Source organism: Cryptomeria japonica, chromosome 8, assembly GCF_030272615.1.
Source record: "Cryptomeria japonica chromosome 8, Sugi_1.0, whole genome shotgun sequence".
Taxonomy (NCBI): domain Eukaryota; kingdom Viridiplantae; phylum Streptophyta; class Pinopsida; order Cupressales; family Cupressaceae; genus Cryptomeria; species Cryptomeria japonica.
This window is the reverse complement of record NC_081412.1, coordinates 9216149-9238625: the sequence shown is the minus strand read 5'-3', so window position 1 is coordinate 9238625 and position 22477 is coordinate 9216149. Positions and strand designations below refer to the sequence as shown.

General features: G+C 34.2%; 2 protein-coding genes across 2 annotated transcripts; both read right to left on the bottom strand.

Annotated features, from left to right (window-relative positions):
* Window positions 1–496: 496 nt before the first annotated feature.
* Window positions 497–2800, bottom strand: LOC131045938 (probable mediator of RNA polymerase II transcription subunit 26c). Its single transcript, XM_057979586.2, has 8 exons — window positions 2689–2800; window positions 2238–2592; window positions 1993–2061; window positions 1729–1811; window positions 1420–1493; window positions 1136–1335; window positions 894–990; window positions 497–795 (listed from the first exon to the last, which is right to left on the bottom strand). The coding sequence occupies exons 2-8, from the start codon at window positions 2550–2552 to the stop codon at window positions 686–688; spliced, it is 948 nt and encodes a 315-aa protein (XP_057835569.1). The 5' UTR covers window positions 2553–2592; window positions 2689–2800; the 3' UTR covers window positions 497–685.
* A 15273-nt stretch (window positions 2801–18073) lies between these two features.
* Window positions 18074–20377, bottom strand: LOC131045936 (probable mediator of RNA polymerase II transcription subunit 26c). Its single transcript, XM_057979584.2, has 8 exons — window positions 20266–20377; window positions 19815–20169; window positions 19570–19638; window positions 19306–19388; window positions 18997–19070; window positions 18713–18912; window positions 18471–18567; window positions 18074–18372 (listed from the first exon to the last, which is right to left on the bottom strand). Exons 2-8 carry the CDS (start codon window positions 20127–20129, stop codon window positions 18263–18265), a joined length of 948 nt encoding a protein of 315 aa, XP_057835567.2. The 5' UTR covers window positions 20130–20169; window positions 20266–20377; the 3' UTR covers window positions 18074–18262.
* Window positions 20378–22477: the final 2100 nt, after the last annotated feature.

The following is a 22477-nucleotide window of genomic DNA, read 5'->3' as shown; positions in this document are numbered from 1 at the left end:
GATCATACTATACGTTTTTTGCTCTAACATCAGCTCATCATTATTGAATCAATTCATGTAGGAGTTTCATTGAGGAGAATTTCACTCTTTGTAATTCAATAATTTTCTTATTTAAGTGTTTATAAACATAGGTTTATTAGATAGATCAAATTCTAGTTATTGTCGAATTTTAATTTTCATATCAAGTTTGACTCTATGCATGTATAGAATGGCCTCGTGCCCACAAAAATGAACAAGAAATTATACAATTTTACCATTTTACAAGTCAGTAAATTATAGAAAAATGAAGAAAAATAAAATTTACCGATTCTTTTTATAATCATTAAACTGTTCCACTTTATTTTTAAACTACGATAAAACTGATGCTTCTCCAAAGGCCGGCTGATCGTTTTTGCTAGTAATATAAGCGCTGATCGTTTTTGCTCGTAAATTACATTTGTTTGAGAGAAAACACCAAGCTAATTCAAAAAACCGTTACATTCAACGTCTCCCAAAGTAATTCAAAAAACCGTTACATTCAACGGTATCAGAAATAAACAAATTCTTACAAATTTAAATTGGTGTTTTGCCACCCGGTTTTGAGTGGGAAACAACCGTTACAAATTAAACTGGAAACATCTAATTATCCCAGGTAATCAAAGCATACATGCTTCATCTAATTGCTGGCATAATAAGCTGCCCAAATTCAATTCTTCATCCACTGGTGATGATGATGCTTTGCTAATCTCTTTGACCCATCTAATTGCTTAGGCAGGTCTTTGATTTCGATAAGCTGAACCGTGCGTTGCTTCTTCACTGCAGTTCAAATAATTAGAGATTCATTATGACTATTAGTAGGTCACCCACTTGATAATTCAGAAACAAGATCAAAATTAGTTCAAAGAAACACAAACCCTTTTCAGCTTGTCGGTACCCTTCTTGAAGCCTTCTCTTTGCTGCTTCAATCCTTTCTCTTACAGATTTATCATCAAGAGCAGGAGAGTTTGATTTCTGCATAAAAAACATGAAATATACATAACAGAAACATCCAACAAATATGGAATGCACATCATTTGTGCTTGAAACTTAGTAAATGTAATCAACATGCACATCAGATTTCAATTTTAAACTCTTCAATTCCATTTTGTTTGCTTACATGTGATGAAGGAAGTGGAAGAGAGCTAGGCTTGTTGAAATCTAACTTTTGGTGCAAATTCTGCTTCTGGCTTACAACTCGCCGTCTCCTATGATTGATCACAATGTGATTTTGAGCACCACTTTTTGTTTCTTGTTTGCTATACTGTCTGTCATCCAGTTTGAATGGCTGCTCTATTCTATGATTCTGGATTTGCTCCACTGAAAACAAAGGGAAAATTTATGTAAGTTGTGCTAATTTGGAAGGAGAAATGAATGGGAATAATTATTAGTTTGAGAGCACACCTGCGGCTGCCATGGTATCTACAGCAACTTCTCCAGCACTTTTCATCCATTCATCTGCAACTTCTCTCCACCTTCTGCAAAGTGCAATGCATGCCATTAAAAGTGCAACATATAAAAGCATAAAGCTGTTATGAATATCAAATATGCTTCCATCTCAATCCCTACAGCTATTGTGACCAAGAGAACCTGTTGATCAGGTAAAGCTGGAATTCATCAAGAAAATTAAACGTTTAGGTAGAAACACCATTTTCCCCTAAATTAAACATTTAAACAAGATTCAATTCTGCCAAGGGAGGAAACAAGATTTACCTGACAAGCTTCTTCGCCATGGAGCTAATTGGTTTGGACTTGTGCTTCTGCAAGCATTTGACATTTCTGCCAATCATAGTTTCCTGTATGTAATTTATAATTGAACAGTGAGAGAAGGTCAAAGAAATGTTAAATTAAACTCCACTTCCAGTTCCACCAAGAACAAGAAAATATATAAACCCAGTAGCTAATTCAACACGAAGCTGAAGCTAGATTGCATTATCTACAAACCCAATAACATGTAAACTTAGAATACTCATTTACCTTTAGGATTTCAATAGACAATGCCATCGACTCCAATCTTCTCAGTGAGTCGCCCAGTTGGTTTTCCGACTGTAAAGTGCAACACAAACATTGCTTCTTAACAGAAATGAACAAGCCCTAATTTCAATACCATTCAGCTTTCGATGTATTTGTAAATCCCAATTTCTTCAAACGAGCAGAAAAAATGAAAATTCACCGAGACATTAATGAAAAATGAGCAGTGCTGCAAGAAATGAAAGTCTTACCTCATCTTGATTTGAAAGAATGTGTTTTATATTGAACACCTCTTTCACTATTTCACATTCTTTAGGCACAGGCACAGTTATGGTTTGATAGCTATTGATCCTCTCTGCAATATCATTGACCTTTTTATGAATACCATCATCTTCATCTTCAGCAGATGATCTTGATGCGTAAACCATCTCTGCTATTTTATCCCTCCTCTTCACTAATTCCTGAGGGCAATCACACGCTGCAACATCGATTGCATGTTCAATCAAGCTGCATATATCACTCTCTGCGCTCTCAAAAAACATCCTCCATTCTTCTACCAATCCCATTTTAACTCTATGCCCTGCTATTTAACTTTGATTCTCAATCCTGCTCACAACATAATCAAATTTGAAACTTCAATACATTAAAAACATCAAATTACCAACCAAAAATTAGCAGTAGCAGCTTTTAAATTTTAGTCACCTCAAATTGAAACCGCTCCACGAAAATTCTGAGTAGACCAGAACTCAAATTCTTTTAAACCAATAGCGAGAATGCGAAATGGATTGAATTCGAAATTCAGGCAGAGAACTTTTTAAAATGGGCGTGGTACTGATTTTTTTTAAATGGGAGTGGTCTTGCGTTTTTCAAATATATGCTATTTTGGGCAATGCAAAGTCATTTTTGAAATATATTTAGTCACTCACAAGCACATGCATGTAAATATGTACATACCCGTGTAATCCTGCTTTACTCACTCACAAGCACATGCAAGTATAACAAATAGCCGTTGCCGAAAAGAATAGTTAAAAAGTACAACAGAACAATTAATTATAATCATTTGTGAATTCATTTATGCTTGGCCAATTATTGTTATTCTTCATGTTCCTTCACATATACCCTTCATTAGAAACTCAAAATTGTTTTTGATTTTTTAAATTCTTAATTATTTTTAATATTGTAATTTATTTATTTAATTTATTATATTTTAGATTATTTTTTGGTTTTTCATTTTTATTTTTTATTATATTTAATATTTTTTTAATTTTATTATTTGTTTATATTTTTTTTATTATTTATCATTTTTCCATTTTTAATTATTTTGTTCATATTTTTTATTGTTTTGTTTATTTATATTTTTTATTTTAAATTATTTATTTTTTAATTTTTATTGTTATTTATTTATTTACTATTTATTTTTTAATTTTTTTAAAGATTTGTTTTTAATAACATATGGGAGATTATTTTGATTGTCATTTTGCTTGTTTCTATCTACTATTTTGTGGGGAGGATTCCATGCGAAAGCATGCTTGACAACTAGGTCGCCAAGACCTCAACCCCTCGTGAGGTCCATCTTGATGGCATCTAGAATCTCACCAAAGGCTTATTTTGTTTCGCTTTTTTGAGTCTATCCATGTTTTGACCATTCTCCAACATGGGCCGTGGTATGTCATGTTGTTTTTGCCTGTTTTTCTGCCATAGTCAAGAGACTTCTTTGTCTCTGATGACAAGAAGCTGACGGTCTTGGTTTGGATTGAATTCCTCGATCCCCCTTTGTCATGTTGGTCATCTTTGCAAACTGTTGCACAGTCCATCGGTAAGGTTGTCTGTGTTGTCAAGAAGGTGACCAGTTTTATCATGCTCGCACTTAAAAGAGGGTTTGTGTAAAAGTTGATTTGTCTTGAGACCTCAAGGACACTATTGACTTTAAAATATGAGGTCTTTGCCACGCACAAAAAGTGCTCTATTTGAATCTATCCAATACTTGTTTTTCAGTGCTAGTTTTCGGAACACAAGCTTAAGGATTGCCTTTTAGCTGCCTTGCGAGTTAAGACCTCCTCTAAGGAGTCTAAACCTTCACACTCCTCTAAGGCCCCTAAAATTGATGAGGGTTGGGAAATAGTTGCTTGAAATTGGAAGAGTTCTTCATTTGCTTTGGCTTCACACAAGCCACAAGGTTCCAGCCTCAGTTTTAACCTCTTAGCCAAACTCTCTTTGCCATTCTTACAATCCATTCTAGACATTTGGAGGCTAGAAAAGGAGCTCCCAAAAAGTGTAGGGTGTCTTAGTTTAGCTTCTAGATGGCATCAATTTTTCTTTGCACAATAGCTTCTCCTCCCTTGGGAATAAGGATACCATGCATGAATTTGAATCATAAATTGTATGTCATGAAATATCTAAGGTCTTATCGACATCACCAAGAAGTATTCTGTGTGAGATACTTGATAGAAGTATCTTGGTTTTTGGTGCAGTCACGGTTGGGAGGGACCTTGAGGAGATGAACCCGGACCGTGCAACAGGAGTGAAACGAAACAAAAACAAGAAAAGTTGATGGAGGTAATGCAAAACTGATTGATTTATATCATGAAAACTAATTACAATCAGCCAACAACACGTGGGATAAAAGATTCAGCTCACTGGTCTGAATATATACAAGCTCAATTACAGTGTTGGACAAATCTAGGCTCCTTGATCTCAGGACAAATCTTCTATGTTCTCAAAAGTGTTTTCTAAAAGCTTAAATACATTGAATTATATGATCTAGATGGATCCACATCATCCCAAGGCAAATTAAAGGTAGATGGACAAAATGAAACGTGTAAACTAGCAGGTCCACTTTTGCTAAAAAGAATACTCCGAAAAATACAAAGGATGAAGTACGGACCAAAGGGAAGGTCGCCCACATGCCAAGGAATATTTGTAACAACAAACCGAATCTCCACAAGCTACAGAAAGAATGCTGAACGTTTTCTAATAGGAGAAAGGTCCAAGTGTACTACGGACTTCGGGTAAGGAAGATAATCATGTCCACAAGCAAAATCCAGGTCCACAAGATCTAGTGAGAAAATGTAGAAAGAAATGTTGAAACTGCAAAACAGAAAATAAACTGAAAAGAAATATTTTTGGTTGATGCAAGATTGCCAAGAAGAAGGAATGTTCCAGCACTAGGCTAGATGGTTTTTGCGTTCAGGAAGTCAATTCTTTTCCATTCATGTTTGCTCCAACATGTAGGATTATTTGGCCAAAGGGCTTGGTTTTCACTTCTAATCATGAGGTTAGGCAGGCAGGTGTTGCCACTCTCCTTGCACCATGTTGGCAGTCATCTATTGTGGCTCCTAGGTTACATCCTACTGAACAACTTTTTTGGATGGTTATGCCAATGGACACTCATTCCTTTGGGAACATTAATGTTCATGCTCCATGTGATGTTGTTGAGAGGATCTTATCTATGTCGATGGATTGCATATTCATTAACACCAAGTACTTGGGTGTTGTGCGAGGGTTTTAACATGGCTGAGGTTGTCTCTGGGAAAGAAGGTTTAATTCTTTTTCTTGGTTTTGTTTAAATGTATAATAAATTGGGGCTCTTTGATCCCAACACTAACCGACACCATTCCCATGACATTTGGCACATGTGGAGTGATTTCTTTGTTGAGTCATCCACCCATGTTGGCTCACATTCAACGGGTTTGGAATTTAGAGAGTCGTTGGACTCGGTAAATTGGGTGGTTTACTTGGTGGGATGGTGTCATTCAATGCAGAGATTTCTTTCTTTGAATGGTGTCATTCAATAATAATTTTTTACTATTATTTATTTATTAATTAATTTATTATATTTTAGATTATTTTTTATTTTTTATATTTTATAGTTTTACTTTATTATTTGTTTATTTATTTTATTTATTTTTAGGTCTTTGGGATTTGATCATGTAGCTTTTTTATGTTGCCAACATTTCAGATGAAACACCATGATCCTTCACGAGGGCAATAGAGCAAGTGAGAGATTAGGAGATCAGAAACATTGGCAACATCAAATTTAAGCTACATGGTCAAATGCAAATGAACTAAAAAATAAATCACTATGGACTGTGGAAGTTTCATGAATTTAATTATTTTAATTATTTTCTAATCTCCTTTCACATACTCTCTTGCCCTAATGATGGATCATGGTGCTCTCTCACTTGCTCTCTTTCGTTGATGATGGATCATGGTGTTTGATCTGAAGCTTGGCAACATCAAAAAGCTACATTGTTAAATCGAGAAGAACTAAAAACAAATCACTATGGACTGTGGAGGTTTCAGATTGATTTATTTATTTGACTTTTAGATTTTTTAAATAGTTTATATATATTTTTTATTTAGTTGTTTATTTTTTTAATTATAATTTTATTTTTTTATTATAATTTTAATATTTTTAATTTTTTAATTATTTATTTTTAAGTTTTTTTAAGATTTAGTTTTAGTAACACATGGGGGATTATTTTGATTGTCATTTTTCTTGTTTTTGTCTCCTATTTTTTTTAGTGTCTATTGTCATACTACAATTATTGTAAAATTCTTTATGTTTATTATGGTCTCAGCCAACCTCAGTCTAGTAATGGATGTTGATGTTGAAGCTTTGATGACTAGCGATGATAGCACCCCTAAAAGAACATCCTAGGAAATTTCTTCCCAAAGTATTTCACGATGTTCATCTTTTAGTACCCCTAATGTTGTTTTTCCCATTCAAGATTTTGATAGTGCATTCCTACGGCTTAAACAATTTACTTTGATAGGGTATTTGGTGGGGAGGATTCCACCTGAAAGCATGCTTGACAACTAGGTCACCAAGACCTTAGCCCCTTATTGGGTCCATCTTGATGCCATCTAGAATCTCACCAAAGGCTTTTCTTGTTTCATTTTGTTGAGTCTAACAATGTTTTGATCATTCTCCGACATGGGCCTTGGCATGTGATATCGTTTTTGCTTTTCTTTCAGCCATAGTTAAGAGAATTATTTGTCATTGATGACAAGAAGCTCAAGGTCTTAGTTTGGATTGAATTACTCAATCTGGCTTTGCCATATTGGTCATTTTCACAAACCATTGTCCAGTCAATTAGTAAGGTTGTTTGTGTTGTCAAGCCTGACTAGTTTCATCATGCTCGCCTTTGGAGGAGGGTTTGTGTACAATTTGATTTGTCTTGAGACCTCAAGGACAGTATTGGCATTCAAATATGAGGTAATTTTCACTCACAACGAGTGCTGTATATTAATCTACTTGATACTTGTTTTCAGTGCTAGTCTTCAATACATAAGATTAAGGATTTGTTTAGTTATTTTTTATTTATTATTTATGTATTTTTTTATTTTTCTTATTTTAAATTATTTTATTCATATTTTTATTATATTTTTAATTTTTTTATTCATTTATATTGTTAATATTTTTTGTTTTTATTTTTATTTATTTATTTACTATTTAATTTTTTAATTTTGTTTAAGATTTGGTTTTTATAACATATGGGAGATTATTTTGATTGTCATTTTGCTTGTTTCTACCCACTATCTATTTTTTTAGTGTCTATTGTCATACTGCATTTTTTGTGAAAGTCTTTATGTTTATTATGGTCTTAGCCAACCTTAGCCCAGTAATGGATGCTGGCATAAAGAACATCCTAGGAAATTTCTTCCCAACGTCTTTCATGACATACATCTTATGGTACCCCTAATGTTGTTTAAACCATTCAATATTTTGATAGTGCATGTTTTTGGCTTAAACAATTTACTTTGATAGGGTATTTTGTGGGGAGGATTCCACTCGAAAGCATGCTTGACAACTAGGTCACGAAGACCTCAACCCCTGATGAGGTCAATCTTGATGGCATCTAGAATCTCACTAAAGGCTTTTTTTATTTCGCTTTTTTTAGTCTAACCATGTTTTGACCATTCTCCAACATGGGCCTTGGTATGCCATTCCGTTTTTGCTTGTTTTTCTGCCATAGTCAAGAGACTTCTTTGTCTTTGATGACAAGAAACTCACAGTCTCGGTTTTGATTGAATTCCTCGATCTCCCTTTGTCATGTTGGTCTTTTTTGCAAATTGTTGCCCAGCCCATCAATAAGGTTGTGTGTGTTATCAAGAAGGTGAACAGTTTTATCATGCTCGTGCTCAGAAGAGGGTTTGTGTAAAATTTGATTTGTCTTGGGACCTCAAGGACACTATTGACTTTCAAATATGATGTCTTTGTCGCTCACAAATTGCGCTCTATTTGAATCTATCCAATACTTATTTTAAGTGCTAATCTTTAGAACACAAGATTAAGGATTGCCTTCTAGATTCCTTGCGAGTTAAGACTTCCTCTAAGGAGTCTGAACCTTCACATTCGTCTAAGGCCCCTAAAGTTGAGGAGGGTTTGGCAATAGTTGCTCGAAATAGGAAGAATTCTTCATTTGCTTTGTCTTCTCAGAAGCCACAAGGTTGCAGCCTCAATGTTAAGCTCTCAGCCAAAATCTCTTTTTCATTCTTACAACCCCTTCTAGATGTTTCAAGGTCAGAAAAGGAGCTCCCAAAAAGCCCAGGGTGTCTTATCTTAGCTTCTTGATGGCATCAATTTTTCTTTACACAACATCTTCTACTCTCTTGGGAATAAGGGCACCATACATGAAATTGAATCATGAATTGTATGTCATGAAATATCTAATGTCTTATCGAACTCACAAAGAAGTATTTTGTGCAATATACTTGATAGAAATGTCTTGGTTTATGGTACAGTCAAGGTTAGGAGGAACTTTAAGGAGATCAATACGGACCATGCAACATGAGTGAAACACAACAGAAACAAGACAAGATGAAGAAGGTAATGCGAAACTGATTGATTGATATCATGAAAACTAATTACAATCAACCAATAACATGCAGGCTACAAGAATCAGCTCACTGGTCTGAATACATACAAGCTCGATTACAGTGTTGGTCAACTCTAGGCCCCTTGATCTTAAGATAGATCTTCTATGTTCTAAAACCTGATTTCTAAAAGCTTAATTACATTGATTTATATGATCTAGAGGGATCCACATCAGCCCAGATTGAATCAAAGGCCGATGAAAAAAATGAAACGTGTAAACCACCAGGTCCACTTCCGCTAAAAAGAATACTCCAGAAAATCCAAAGGATGAAGTGCGGACCAAGGGGAAGGTTGTTCAAATGCCAAAGAATGTTGGAAGAAACAAAATGATGCTTCGCAAGCTATGAAAAGAATCCTGAAGAATTTCCAATAGCAAAAAAGGTCCAAGTGGTTCCGAAGTACTAATCCAGAAAACTGTGTCAAATTTTGAAAGCGATAACTTTCCAGAGAAAGATCCAAATGTACCGCTGAATTAGGGTAAGGTAGATAATAGTGTCCACAAGCAAAGTCTAACTCCACAAGATCCTGTGAGAATATTTAGAAAGAAATGTTGAAACTGCAAAATAGGATACAAACCAAAAAGAAATGTTTTTGGTTGATGCAAGATTGCCAAGAAGCAGGGATGTTCCTGCACTAGTTTAGATGCTTTTTGGGTTCAGGATGTCAAATTTTCTCCATTCATGTTTTCTCCAGCATGTAGGGTTATTTGCCAACGGCCTTGGTTTTCACCTCCAATCATGAGGTCAGGCAGCGAGGTGTTACCACTCTCCTTGCACCATGTTCGCAGTCTTCTATTGTGGCTTTTAGGTTAGATCATACTCAACAGCTTGTTTGGATCATTATGTCAATGGAAAATCATTCCTTTGGGTCCATTAATGTTCATGCTTTGTGTGATGATGTTGAGAGGATCTTTTCTATGTCGATGGATTGCATATTCATTGACACCAAGTACTTTGGTGTTTTGCGATGATTTTAGCATGATCGAGGTTGTCTCTGAGATAGAAGGTTTAATTCTTTTTCGATGGATAACTGGTGAACAAGAAGCCTAGTTTTGTACATGCATAATAACTTGGGGCTCTTTGATCCCAACACTAACTGCCACCATCCCCATGACATTTGGTATATGTGGAGTGATTTCTTTGTTGAGTCATCAACCCATATTGGCTCACATTCAACAGGTTGGGAATTTAGAGAGTTGTCTAACTCATCAAATTGGGTGGTTTACTTGGTGGGATGGTGTCATTCAATGGACAACTTGCTTTCTCAAGATTTATGGTCAATAAATAGCCATGTATCAATTGTAGCTGTATGAAGCTAGCTCCCTAGATCTCCTCCATGACATAGAGGTGCTTGTCATAAATCCTTTCTCTCCTACCCTATAGGTTAGGGTTGATCAGCTTCACAACGAGAAGCAAATTTTTGATAGCCATGTTGTATGTGGTGCCTAGATTAAAGCTAGGCTTCATTGACTTAAGGTTCAAGATCTCGCTCCCAAGAAATTCTTCTGGGCTCTTCAAGCACATCATTCCTCCTTGGGCATCAAGAGAATTAATAAAGGTCAGTCTATGCTCTTTGAGCTATTGGACATTCTCTAGATGTTTGTTTGTGCTATGTATCTATCTCACCATTTTTGCTTTCTCAAGATTTATGGTCAATAAATAGCCATGTATCGATTGCATTTGTATGAAGCTAGCTCCCTATATCTCCTCCATGACATAGAGGTGCTTGACATAAATCCTTTCTCTCCTACCCTATAGGCTAGGGTTGATCTACTTCACCACGAGAAGCAAATTGTTGATAGCCATGTTGTATGTGGTGCCTAGATTAAAGCTAGGCTTCATTGACTTAAGGTTCAAGATCTTGCTCCCAAGAAATTCTTTTGGGCTCTTCAAGCACATCATTCCTCCTTGGGCATCAAGAGAATTAATAAAGGTCAGTCTATGCTCTCTGAGCTATCGGACATTCTCTAGATGTTTGTTTGGGCTATGTATCTATCTCACCATTTATATGTATATGTATCTCTCTCTACCCTTATATCTACCCCTCTCTTTACCTCTCTCTATATATCACCTCTTATTTCTATCTTTATCTTTCTATATCTCCCTCTCCTCTCCAGATCTCTCTCTTTCTCTATTTCCATCTCCATCTCTATCTTTATTTTCAGCTCAACCTCTATATCCTCAATTCTTTCTTTATCTCTCTTAAGCTTCCCGATTTGATCTCTTCCTCTTTCTCAATCTCTCCCTATTATGAATATAACATGCCTATTGACAATGAAGTTTGATTATTTTCTTGGTTTAAAGATTTAAATTTAGTCATGTTTAGATCGCTACAAATGGACATACTTGATTTGAAGCTACCACTTCTCTATTGCGACCTTTGTTGTGAAAGCCACATCATTTTCTAAAATTTCTACCAACTGATCCCAACTATGAAAAATACAGTGATTTTTTCTAGTTGACCTTCCACAACTCTTCGACGTACCCATTGCACACTAAGGTGCAATTGCTAGTTTATGTAAAGTTTGGACACAATTTTACTCAGATCTTTCAACATTTTTCCTCACATGAGTAGTCTATCTAGTTGTCTTTTTATTTTATGTTAATTCATTTATGTTTGGCCCCTAGCCCAAATTCAGTAATTGGAGAGATACCTCCAATTTGTCAAGCTGCAGAATCCAAGAGAATTGTAAATATTCATGTTCCTTCACATATATTCTTCCTTATAAACTCAAATTTTTTTTTTTTTTAGTTTTTAATTATTTCTTTAATTTTCTAATTTATTATTATTATTTTGAATTTATTTATTTATTTAATTTTTTTTATTTTTTTAATTATTTTTAATATTTTATTTAATTTATTTAAATTTTTTATTTACAATCTACTTTGATAGGGTATTTTATCGAGAGGATTTTACTCGAAAGCATGCTTTGTAATTTTGTCACCAAGACCGAGGCCCCTCATGGGTTCCATCTTGATGGCATCTAAAATCTCACCAAAGGATTTTTATTGCTTCGCTTTGCTGAGGCTAATCATCTTCAAGCCATTCCTCAACATGGGCCTTGGTATGTCCGGTTGTCTTTGCTTATTTTTATCAATGTAAAAATAGGTTTCGAGTGGACCCAAAACCCCCAATAATAGGTTTTGAAAGGACCTGAAACCACCTATTATTTCCAGACATCTAGAGGCCTCTAACCAAGACGTTGTACGAGAGGTAAGAAAAGATTCACAACAACCAACTAGAAGCCAAATGTCAGTCAAACATTAGAAGATAGATGTTACATATTGGGCTGGATGCAGTGGTTCTCAGTGCAACACTCTAGTTAGGGTCTCATTGCAGTATGCTATGTTGTGCATCTGTGTGAACACGATCAAAATTCAAAATATATAGTTTATATATATGCTATGTCAACAAATGGTTTATATACAAAATATATATGCTATGTCAACATATAGTTTATTTTATTTTCTACAAAATATAAATTTTATATGGTGGCTTGCTAAGCTTTTTATGTGGGTGTGAGAAGGGATTGTTGAGTATGAAGGAATAGTTTAGGAAAGTACTCCTTAATCCAAATAAGTCATTTTCTTCTCGTGGAATGTCTTAAGAAAATTTAAAAATATATATAATCTAATTTAATATTGTCACATCTAAAGCGTGCCGAATGCACTTCGAAGATATGCTATTACATAAAGAAGATTGTTAAGGTGATGTCAAGTCTTGATCCATGAGGGTAGGAAAACATAGATGGATTGGTATAAAAGGTTCCATTCAACTTGGAGGAAATGGATAATTACCTAAGGGGATAATGTGAGATTGGATCATGTTAAAATTATGATACAAATAGCTTTGGAAAAGGGATGATGAAATGGTTAAGTATGGGAAATTGTAGAGATAGATATAACACCAAGGTAAGAACACTAGAACTAATTTTAGCACTATGGATTAATCCAAGACTCAAAATTACACTAAGAGGCACCCCTTACCTCTTAAATTAATTCCATAGGTGGGTTTATCCTCCAATATAGTGCCATTGGTTAGCTAATCATGTGAACTTCCATGATAAGTATGATTACCATACACTTTCATAACATGAGGAAATGCTAATTTCTTGGGAATGAAATAAGCAAAGATATGATTAAATAATATCTGATCGTAAATAGTCATAGAGTAATTAGGATTTGATCATACGGAAAATTTCTAGGAGAGCTACAATAGTTGTAACATCATGAATTAACAACATTAAAAAGTACACTGTGAATTAATTATGTAATGACATAAAAATTGAAAACATCATGAATTAATTATGTAACCATATAGGTTAAATATAATTTTATCAAGAAATCAATTTCAAATAGATAATATAATCACATAAATCATACATTTCAATGTCATTGATCTTGTTCTTCATCCAACTCTTTGTCTGTATTATCCAATCCAAATTCGACATTGTAAGGATTGGTCATATCATCATCATCGTTATTGATATCAGTTTCAGGTATTGTCATCATCCACATAGATATCATCTTCATGAACATTAAATCCTACATCATCATGATCTAGTGCATCCTCTTTGACATCTTCGTCAGACACATCATCAACTAACTCTTGATCCTGATCATCATATACATCATCTTCTAGTTCTTTGGTATCTTCTTCTTCCATCACATTATACTTTACCATCCTTCTTCTTGGATGATGTCTAACAACACATAACCAATCCGGTTTACTTGGAACCTCTACGTAAAATACTTGCTCACATTGTCTTGGAAGAACATAGGGCTCATTTCTAGATCGATCGATCGACCTTGTTTTAACCATGGTAAATCCTTTATCACGTTCAATAACAATTCTCTCAGGATCATTTTCTTTTAATCGTACCCTGTACCATTGGATGACAAACAGAACTAATTTGAAGGACTTAAAGTCACACTCAAATATATCATCCAAAATCCCATAGTATCAATTTTCTAAGACTTCTTGATGTATGTCGCTTCTAGATGAAACATTACTCACCTGAAAGACTGTAGTTATCCCAGAATGACAAGTATTCTTCGTGTCATCCAACTTTTTGATTCAAAATTTACGACCATTGCACCACATATCCTTGTGGTGTTTTACCTCTAATATGTCAAACATGTAAAAATTATTGCATCGTTAGTTGATAAATTCAATCAGTATAAAGACATATAATTAACAACTTTCCAATGGACGATAATCATGCCCCCATTCAGCGTGACCATGCCACCTACAAAAACAGGGGCATAAACCATTATCAAAACACATCCAGTGCTGCAATAAGTCTTCCCAATGAATTAATTCAACCGACATCCCTATTATAACTGCTTGTTCAATCAAATCATATTCAAAATCATATGTATAGCAATTAAAAAATATTTGGCAGAACGCCAACAAGTGCTAACCGTATACTCGTCAGCCCACAAATTAAGGTGGTGCTAACCATTTGCCTCTTGGCCCACAAATTTTTGTGTATGTTGAAATAGCGACGAAAATCAAGGAGCGTCTGAATTTTGATGAACGTCGAGCATAAATTTAAAATAAAAATAAAAATTTCACATTAAATATGTAGGTACTCGATGATACAATTAATTATTGGACTTTCATCAAAAAGGTTCATCGGATTTTGTAGTCAAATGAGTTAGTGTTAGTAGTAACTATATTGGAATATGGGTCTGCTCATTATCTTTTTTTCTCAAAAGAGTCTATTGGTAACAATTAGAGATCAACATATTCTCTATGTGTCTCCATCATTAGTTTTTTAATAGTTTCACAATCCTTAGTATTATGAAATAGATTTTTTTGAATCTCATGCCACATACCTATATCTTGTTGTGTCTTCTTTCACACCCTATTACTTCTTTCCCAGTGATTTTAAAACAAACTGGTTGACTATATTCTTCCCTACAAACTTACTGTTACTTTCACCTTTGACTTATTCACAAAATACACTCTCGTCCCTTTCGTTATGTGAATTTTTCTCCAAGAGAAAATAAGTGATGAAATGACCCTTTTATAATTAAAATGGGGGATAAAAATAAAGGATATTATAATTCTTTGGTTTAAAGAAAGGTTAATAAAGAATGTTTTTGAAAAAAATCTCTTAAAAGAGAGTTATAATTATATTTATTAAAGGGTGAATAAAGGTCACCTTTTCGAAAGGGTGTGATGGTTTGGAAACCACCCCTTAAAAGGTTATATAAGTCATTTATGTGAGACTGGGAAGGGGGCATGGAGATCACTCAAGGAAGAAGAAGAAGGTGGCTTGGTGGGCTATGGGAATGGGAGGAAATATAGGAATTTAGAGGGCACAAAGGAATGAAGGATAAGGTCATTGGTTGGCATGGGCATTGGAGAAGGGGAACACAACATGTGTCCAACTCAGGGTATGGTGTATACTCGAGAGTGTCCTAGCCAGGGCTGTGTTTATTTCATGTCGTGAAGGCATGCGAGGTTTTGTGTAAGAACCTGTCCTCCTGGAGTGTTTACTTGTCATAAAAGAGCCTAGACCTATGACTATTCCTTTGAATTGTAGATAATATGGTTGGTTCTATGTAAGAATCAGCTTCCTCTATGGCGTGCCATAGCCATAAAGGACCCAAGGCAACTGGAATCTTCTTGGAGTGAGAATGACTATTCCAAGTGCTCAAGATTAAGATAAGTATTGGAAAACCTCAAGTGATTCTATAAGATATTGATAATGCTTTATATGTGATTTGTTGATAATATGGTTATATTAAGTGGTTATGTTATTTGATTTATTGTGCTATCAAATTGCTTATTAATTATTATCGAATTATTACATGTTAAATTTATATAGTTACTTACATATAATTTAATGATAATTACTTGTAATTAATGAACTTTATATTAACATTTAATCTATTAAATCCGCTATAAATAATTAAATAAGTCTTGGAGAAAAGTTCCTTTACACCTTTCTACTTGAATTTTTCCTCAATTTTTAAAATATACTTGAAGGCACTTGCTAATGTTTCCATATCAAGGAATTCTGGTTTGGTTTGATTATACCTATTAAGCCCACTTCGATACTTCAAAACTGGATATTTCTCAGAATATTGGATGCCAATTTTCACCAAAAGTGCATGAAATGTGTTAGTATGTACACTTGAAGTTATTGGTCCTTCAGTTAGACAAATTGCGATTGTATATATTTTTATTCATAGGCTTCTTCAAGAAAATACTCTTCTTTTATGGGCTCCATGAATTCTCCCCATGTGATTTTTTCATCAAAATCTACATCAAATTCCTTTCCAACTTGTCCTTCCTTGGATGACAACTTAGGTTCCCATAATTGCTTCACACGACTCTTAGTTTTAAAGAGGAAAAAAGTGATTTTATAAACATCTAAGAAATGAGTGATAGAAAAATACCTTTCAAGTTTTAATAATAAGTCATCACAAACATCCACATTATTTTTTTCCTTCAAAAGTTGGGATATCAAAAATTACATACACCCTGAATGGAGTATGTCTACCAAATGGTGGGTTTGTTGAATTTATTTGTGAACTTCGATTTTCTAGCATTCAAGAGAATTGTTCCATCATTTCCTCATGTTGTTTGTTTAGTGAATTTTCAACCTGCATTTTAAATAGATCATCTAATATGTCAAGTTCTTAGTTAAACATTTGTGATCGTGTGTGTTTCAAAGGAAGGTAATAAGAAGGATATCTTGTTTCTAACCCAATTCTTTGGTATGTTGATCGTGTCCAATGGAAAGAGAACACAATCTATGATACTAGTAGTTTGAATTATTATTTTGGATTACAATGCTTAGTGTATAGCCTAGAGTATTATATACCTTTCACGATGAAACTGAGAACAACAAACTCATAAGGATGTGTATGCGGCTCAAAATGGTTGTTTATTAGAGCTTTAAAAAATTAGTTTATAAAGTTTGGAAAGGATTCCAACAATGACCACATCCCTTTGGAATTCAAAATGAAAAATTTGGATGTGAATAATTACAATAAAATGAAAAATATATAAAAATACTATATGTTTTATTACTCCAACTTCGGAGGGTCATAACATTTTGCTTTAATGCTCAAAATCTAAATATTATTAAACTATTGGAAAGATCTGCAAGAGCTGTAGTTTTGGTCCCTTAAATCAAATTCTTATGCTTACCCTATTCAGTTTAATGGATTAACAACATTTTCCATAACAATGTGAATTACTGAAAGATTAAAATAACAAAAAAAAATGGATTCTCAATATTTTCCATAATCACTTGTTCCAACAACACTAGAGTGCTCCTAAATTGCTATTTGATCAATTAGTTTCAATTATTTTGTTTTTTTCATTTCTAATAAGCTTTTTCTTTTTTTTTCAATAACAAGTACAATAGAAAGATTTCTTTCAGACATTTAATTGCTCTTTACCTTCAATTAGATCTATAGGTGCAAAATTAATTTAGGTCGCATCTTTTGTCATGGATTTGAATCTTGAAAATTTAAATTTAAATATTTTAATTTTGCCTCATGGTTTCCTCCCTTTCTAGTTGTTATGAGTGAATTAAAGAGGCTCCTTTAGAATATGATGGTATATTGAAAAACCAAGGTCGTACTTTAGAAGAATCATATGGGATAGATAGAGGAACTTATTGACCACATATATAATTTGATGCAAGTTAGTAAAATAACTACATAAAAATTTTATAATCCTCTTAAGATCATACTATACGTTTTTTGCTCTAACATCAGCTCATCATTATTGAATCAATTCATGTAGGAGTTTCATTGAGGAGAATTTCACTCTTTGTAATTCAATAATTTTCTTATTTAAGTGTTTATAAACATAGGTTTATTAGATAGATCAAATTCTAGTTATTGTCGAATTTTAATTTTCATATCAAGTTTGACTCTATGCATGTATAGAATGGCCTCGTGCCCACAAAAATGAACAAGAAATTATACAATTTTACCATTTTACAAGTCAGTAAATTATAGAAAAATGAAGAAAAATAAAATTTACCGATTCTTTTTATAATCATTAAACTGTTCCACTTTATTTTTAAACTACGATAAAACTGATGCTTCTCCAAAGGCCGGCTGATCGTTTTTGCTAGTAATATAAGCGCTGATCGTTTTTGCTCGTAAATTACATTTGTTTGAGAGAAAACACCAAGCTAATTCAAAAAACCGTTACATTCAACGTCTCCCAAAGTAATTCAAAAAACCGTTACATTCAACGGTATCAGAAATAAACAAATTCTTACAAATTTAAATTGGTGTTTTGCCACCCGGTTTTGAGTGGGAAACAACCGTTACAAATTAAACTGGAAACATCTAATTATCCCAGGTAATCAAAGCATACATGCTTCATCTAATTGCTGGCATAATAAGCTGCCCAAATTCAATTCTTCATCCACTGGTGATGATGATGCTTTGCTAATCTCTTTGACCCATCTAATTGCTTAGGCAGGTCTTTGATTTCGATAAGCTGAACCGTGCGTTGCTTCTTCACTGCAGTTCAAATAATTAGAGATTCATTATGACTATTAGTAGGTCACCCACTTGATAATTCAGAAACAAGATCAAAATTAGTTCAAAGAAACACAAACCCTTTTCAGCTTGTCGGTACCCTTCTTGAAGCCTTCTCTTTGCTGCTTCAATCCTTTCTCTTACAGATTTATCATCAAGAGCAGGAGAGTTTGATTTCTGCATAAAAAACATGAAATATACATAACAGAAACATCCAACAAATATGGAATGCACATCATTTGTGCTTGAAACTTAGTAAATGTAATCAACATGCACATCAGATTTCAATTTTAAACTCTTCAATTCCATTTTGTTTGCTTACATGTGATGAAGGAAGTGGAAGAGAGCTAGGCTTGTTGAAATCTAACTTTTGGTGCAAATTCTGCTTCTGGCTTACAACTCGCCGTCTCCTATGATTGATCACAATGTGATTTTGAGCACCACTTTTTGTTTCTTGTTTGCTATACTGTCTGTCATCCAGTTTGAATGGCTGCTCTATTCTATGATTCTGGATTTGCTCCACTGAAAACAAAGGGAAAATTTATGTAAGTTGTGCTAATTTGGAAGGAGAAATGAATGGGAATAATTATTAGTTTGAGAGCACACCTGCGGCTGCCATGGTATCTACAGCAACTTCTCCAGCACTTTTCATCCATTCATCTGCAACTTCTCTCCACCTTCTGCAAAGTGCAATGCATGCCATTAAAAGTGCAACATATAAAAGCATAAAGCTGTTATGAATATCAAATATGCTTCCATCTCAATCCCTACAGCTATTGTGACCAAGAGAACCTGTTGATCAGGTAAAGCTGGAATTCATCAAGAAAATTAAACGTTTAGGTAGAAACACCATTTTCCCCTAAATTAAACATTTAAACAAGATTCAATTCTGCCAAGGGAGGAAACAAGATTTACCTGACAAGCTTCTTCGCCATGGAGCTAATTGGTTTGGACTTGTGCTTCTGCAAGCATTTGACATTTCTGCCAATCATAGTTTCCTGTATGTAATTTATAATTGAACAGTGAGAGAAGGTCAAAGAAATGTTAAATTAAACTCCACTTCCAGTTCCACCAAGAACAAGAAAATATATAAACCCAGTAGCTAATTCAACACGAAGCTGAAGCTAGATTGCATTATCTACAAACCCAATAACATGTAAACTTAGAATACTCATTTACCTTTAGGATTTCAATAGACAATGCCATCGACTCCAATCTTCTCAGTGAGTCGCCCAGTTGGTTTTCCGACTGTAAAGTGCAACACAAACATTGCTTCTTAACAGAAATGAACAAGCCCTAATTTCAATACCATTCAGCTTTCGATGTATTTGTAAATCCCAATTTCTTCAAACGAGCAGAAAAAATGAAAATTCACCGAGACATTAATGAAAAATGAGCAGTGCTGCAAGAAATGAAAGTCTTACCTCATCTTGATTTGAAAGAATGTGTTTTATATTGAACACCTCTTTCACTATTTCACATTCTTTAGGCACAGGCACAGTTATGGTTTGATAGCTATTGATCCTCTCTGCAATATCATTGACCTTTTTATGAATACCATCATCTTCATCTTCAGCAGATGATCTTGATGCGTAAACCATCTCTGCTATTTTATCCCTCCTCTTCACTAATTCCTGAGGGCAATCACACGCTGCAACATCGATTGCATGTTCAATCAAGCTGCATATATCACTCTCTGCGCTCTCAAAAAACATCCTCCATTCTTCTACCAATCCCATTTTAACTCTATGCCCTGCTATTTAACTTTGATTCTCAATCCTGCTCACAACATAATCAAATTTGAAACTTCAATACATTAAAAACATCAAATTACCAACCAAAAATTAGCAGTAGCAGCTTTTAAATTTTAGTCACCTCAAATTGAAACCGCTCCACGAAAATTCTGAGTAGACCAGAACTCAAATTCTTTTAAACCAATAGCGAGAATGCGAAATGGATTGAATTCGAAATTCAGGCAGAGAACTTTTTAAAATGGGCGTGGTACTGATTTTTTTTAAATGGGAGTGGTCTTGCGTTTTTCAAATATATGCTATTTTGGGCAATGCAAAGTCATTTTTGAAATATATTTAGTCACTCACAAGCACATGCATGTAAATATGTACATACCCGTGTAATCCTGCTTTACTCACTCACAAGCACATGCAAGTATAACAAATAGCCGTTGCCGAAAAGAATAGTTAAAAAGTACAACAGAACAATTAATTATAATCATTTGTGAATTCATTTATGCTTGGCCAATTATTGTTATTCTTCATGTTCCTTCACATATACCCTTCATTAGAAACTCAAAATTGTTTTTGATTTTTTAAATTCTTAATTATTTTTAATATTGTAATTTATTTATTTAATTTATTATATTTTAGATTATTTTTTGGTTTTTCATTTTTATTTTTTATTATATTTAATATTTTTTTAATTTTATTATTTGTTTATATTTTTTTTATTATTTATCATTTTTCCATTTTTAATTATTTTGTTCATATTTTTTATTGTTTTGTTTATTTATATTTTTTATTTTAAATTATTTATTTTTTAATTTTTATTGTTATTTATTTATTTACTATTTATTTTTTAATTTTTTTAAAGATTTGTTTTTAATAACATATGGGAGATTATTTTGATTGTCATTTTGCTTGTTTCTATCTACTATTTTGTGGGGAGGATTCCATGCGAAAGCATGCTTGACAACTAGGTCGCCAAGACCTCAACCCCTCGTGAGGTCCATCTTGATGGCATCTAGAATCTCACCAAAGGCTTATTTTGTTTCGCTTTTTTGAGTCTATCCATGTTTTGACCATTCTCCAACATGGGCCGTGGTATGTCATGTTGTTTTTGCCTGTTTTTCTGCCATAGTCAAGAGACTTCTTTGTCTCTGATGACAAGAAGCTGACGGTCTTGGTTTGGATTGAATTCCTCGATCCCCCTTTGTCATGTTGGTCATCTTTGCAAACTGTTGCACAGTCCATCGGTAAGGTTGTCTGTGTTGTCAAGAAGGTGACCAGTTTTATCATGCTCGCACTTAAAAGAGGGTTTGTGTAAAAGTTGATTTGTCTTGAGACCTCAAGGACACTATTGACTTTAAAATATGAGGTCTTTGCCACGCACAAAAAGTGCTCTATTTGAATCTATCCAATACTTGTTTTTCAGTGCTAGTTTTCGGAACACAAGCTTAAGGATTGCCTTTTAGCTGCCTTGCGAGTTAAGACCTCCTCTAAGGAGTCTAAACCTTCACACTCCTCTAAGGCCCCTAAAATTGATGAGGGTTGGGAAATAGTTGCTTGAAATTGGAAGAGTTCTTCATTTGCTTTGGCTTCACACAAGCCACAAGGTTCCAGCCTCAGTTTTAACCTCTTAGCCAAACTCTCTTTGCCATTCTTACAATCCATTCTAGACATTTGGAGGCTAGAAAAGGAGCTCCCAAAAAGTGTAGGGTGTCTTAGTTTAGCTTCTAGATGGCATCAATTTTTCTTTGCACAATAGCTTCTCCTCCCTTGGGAATAAGGATACCATGCATGAATTTGAATCATAAATTGTATGTCATGAAATATCTAAGGTCTTATCGACATCACCAAGAAGTATTCTGTGTGAGATACTTGATAGAAGTATCTTGGTTTTTGGTGCAGTCACGGTTGGGAGGGACCTTGAGGAGATGAACCCGGACCGTGCAACAGGAGTGAAACGAAACAAAAACAAGAAAAGTTGATGGAGGTAATGCAAAACTGATTGATTTATATCATGAAAACTAATTACAATCAGCCAACAACACGTGGGATAAAAGATTCAGCTCACTGGTCTGAATATATACAAGCTCAATTACAGTGTTGGACAAATCTAGGCTCCTTGATCTCAGGACAAATCTTCTATGTTCTCAAAAGTGTTTTCTAAAAGCTTAAATACATTGAATTATATGATCTAGATGGATCCACATCATCCCAAGGCAAATTAAAGGTAGATGGACAAAATGAAACGTGTAAACTAGCAGGTCCACTTTTGCTAAAAAGAATACTCCGAAAAATACAAAGGATGAAGTACGGACCAAAGGGAAGGTCGCCCACATGCCAAGGAA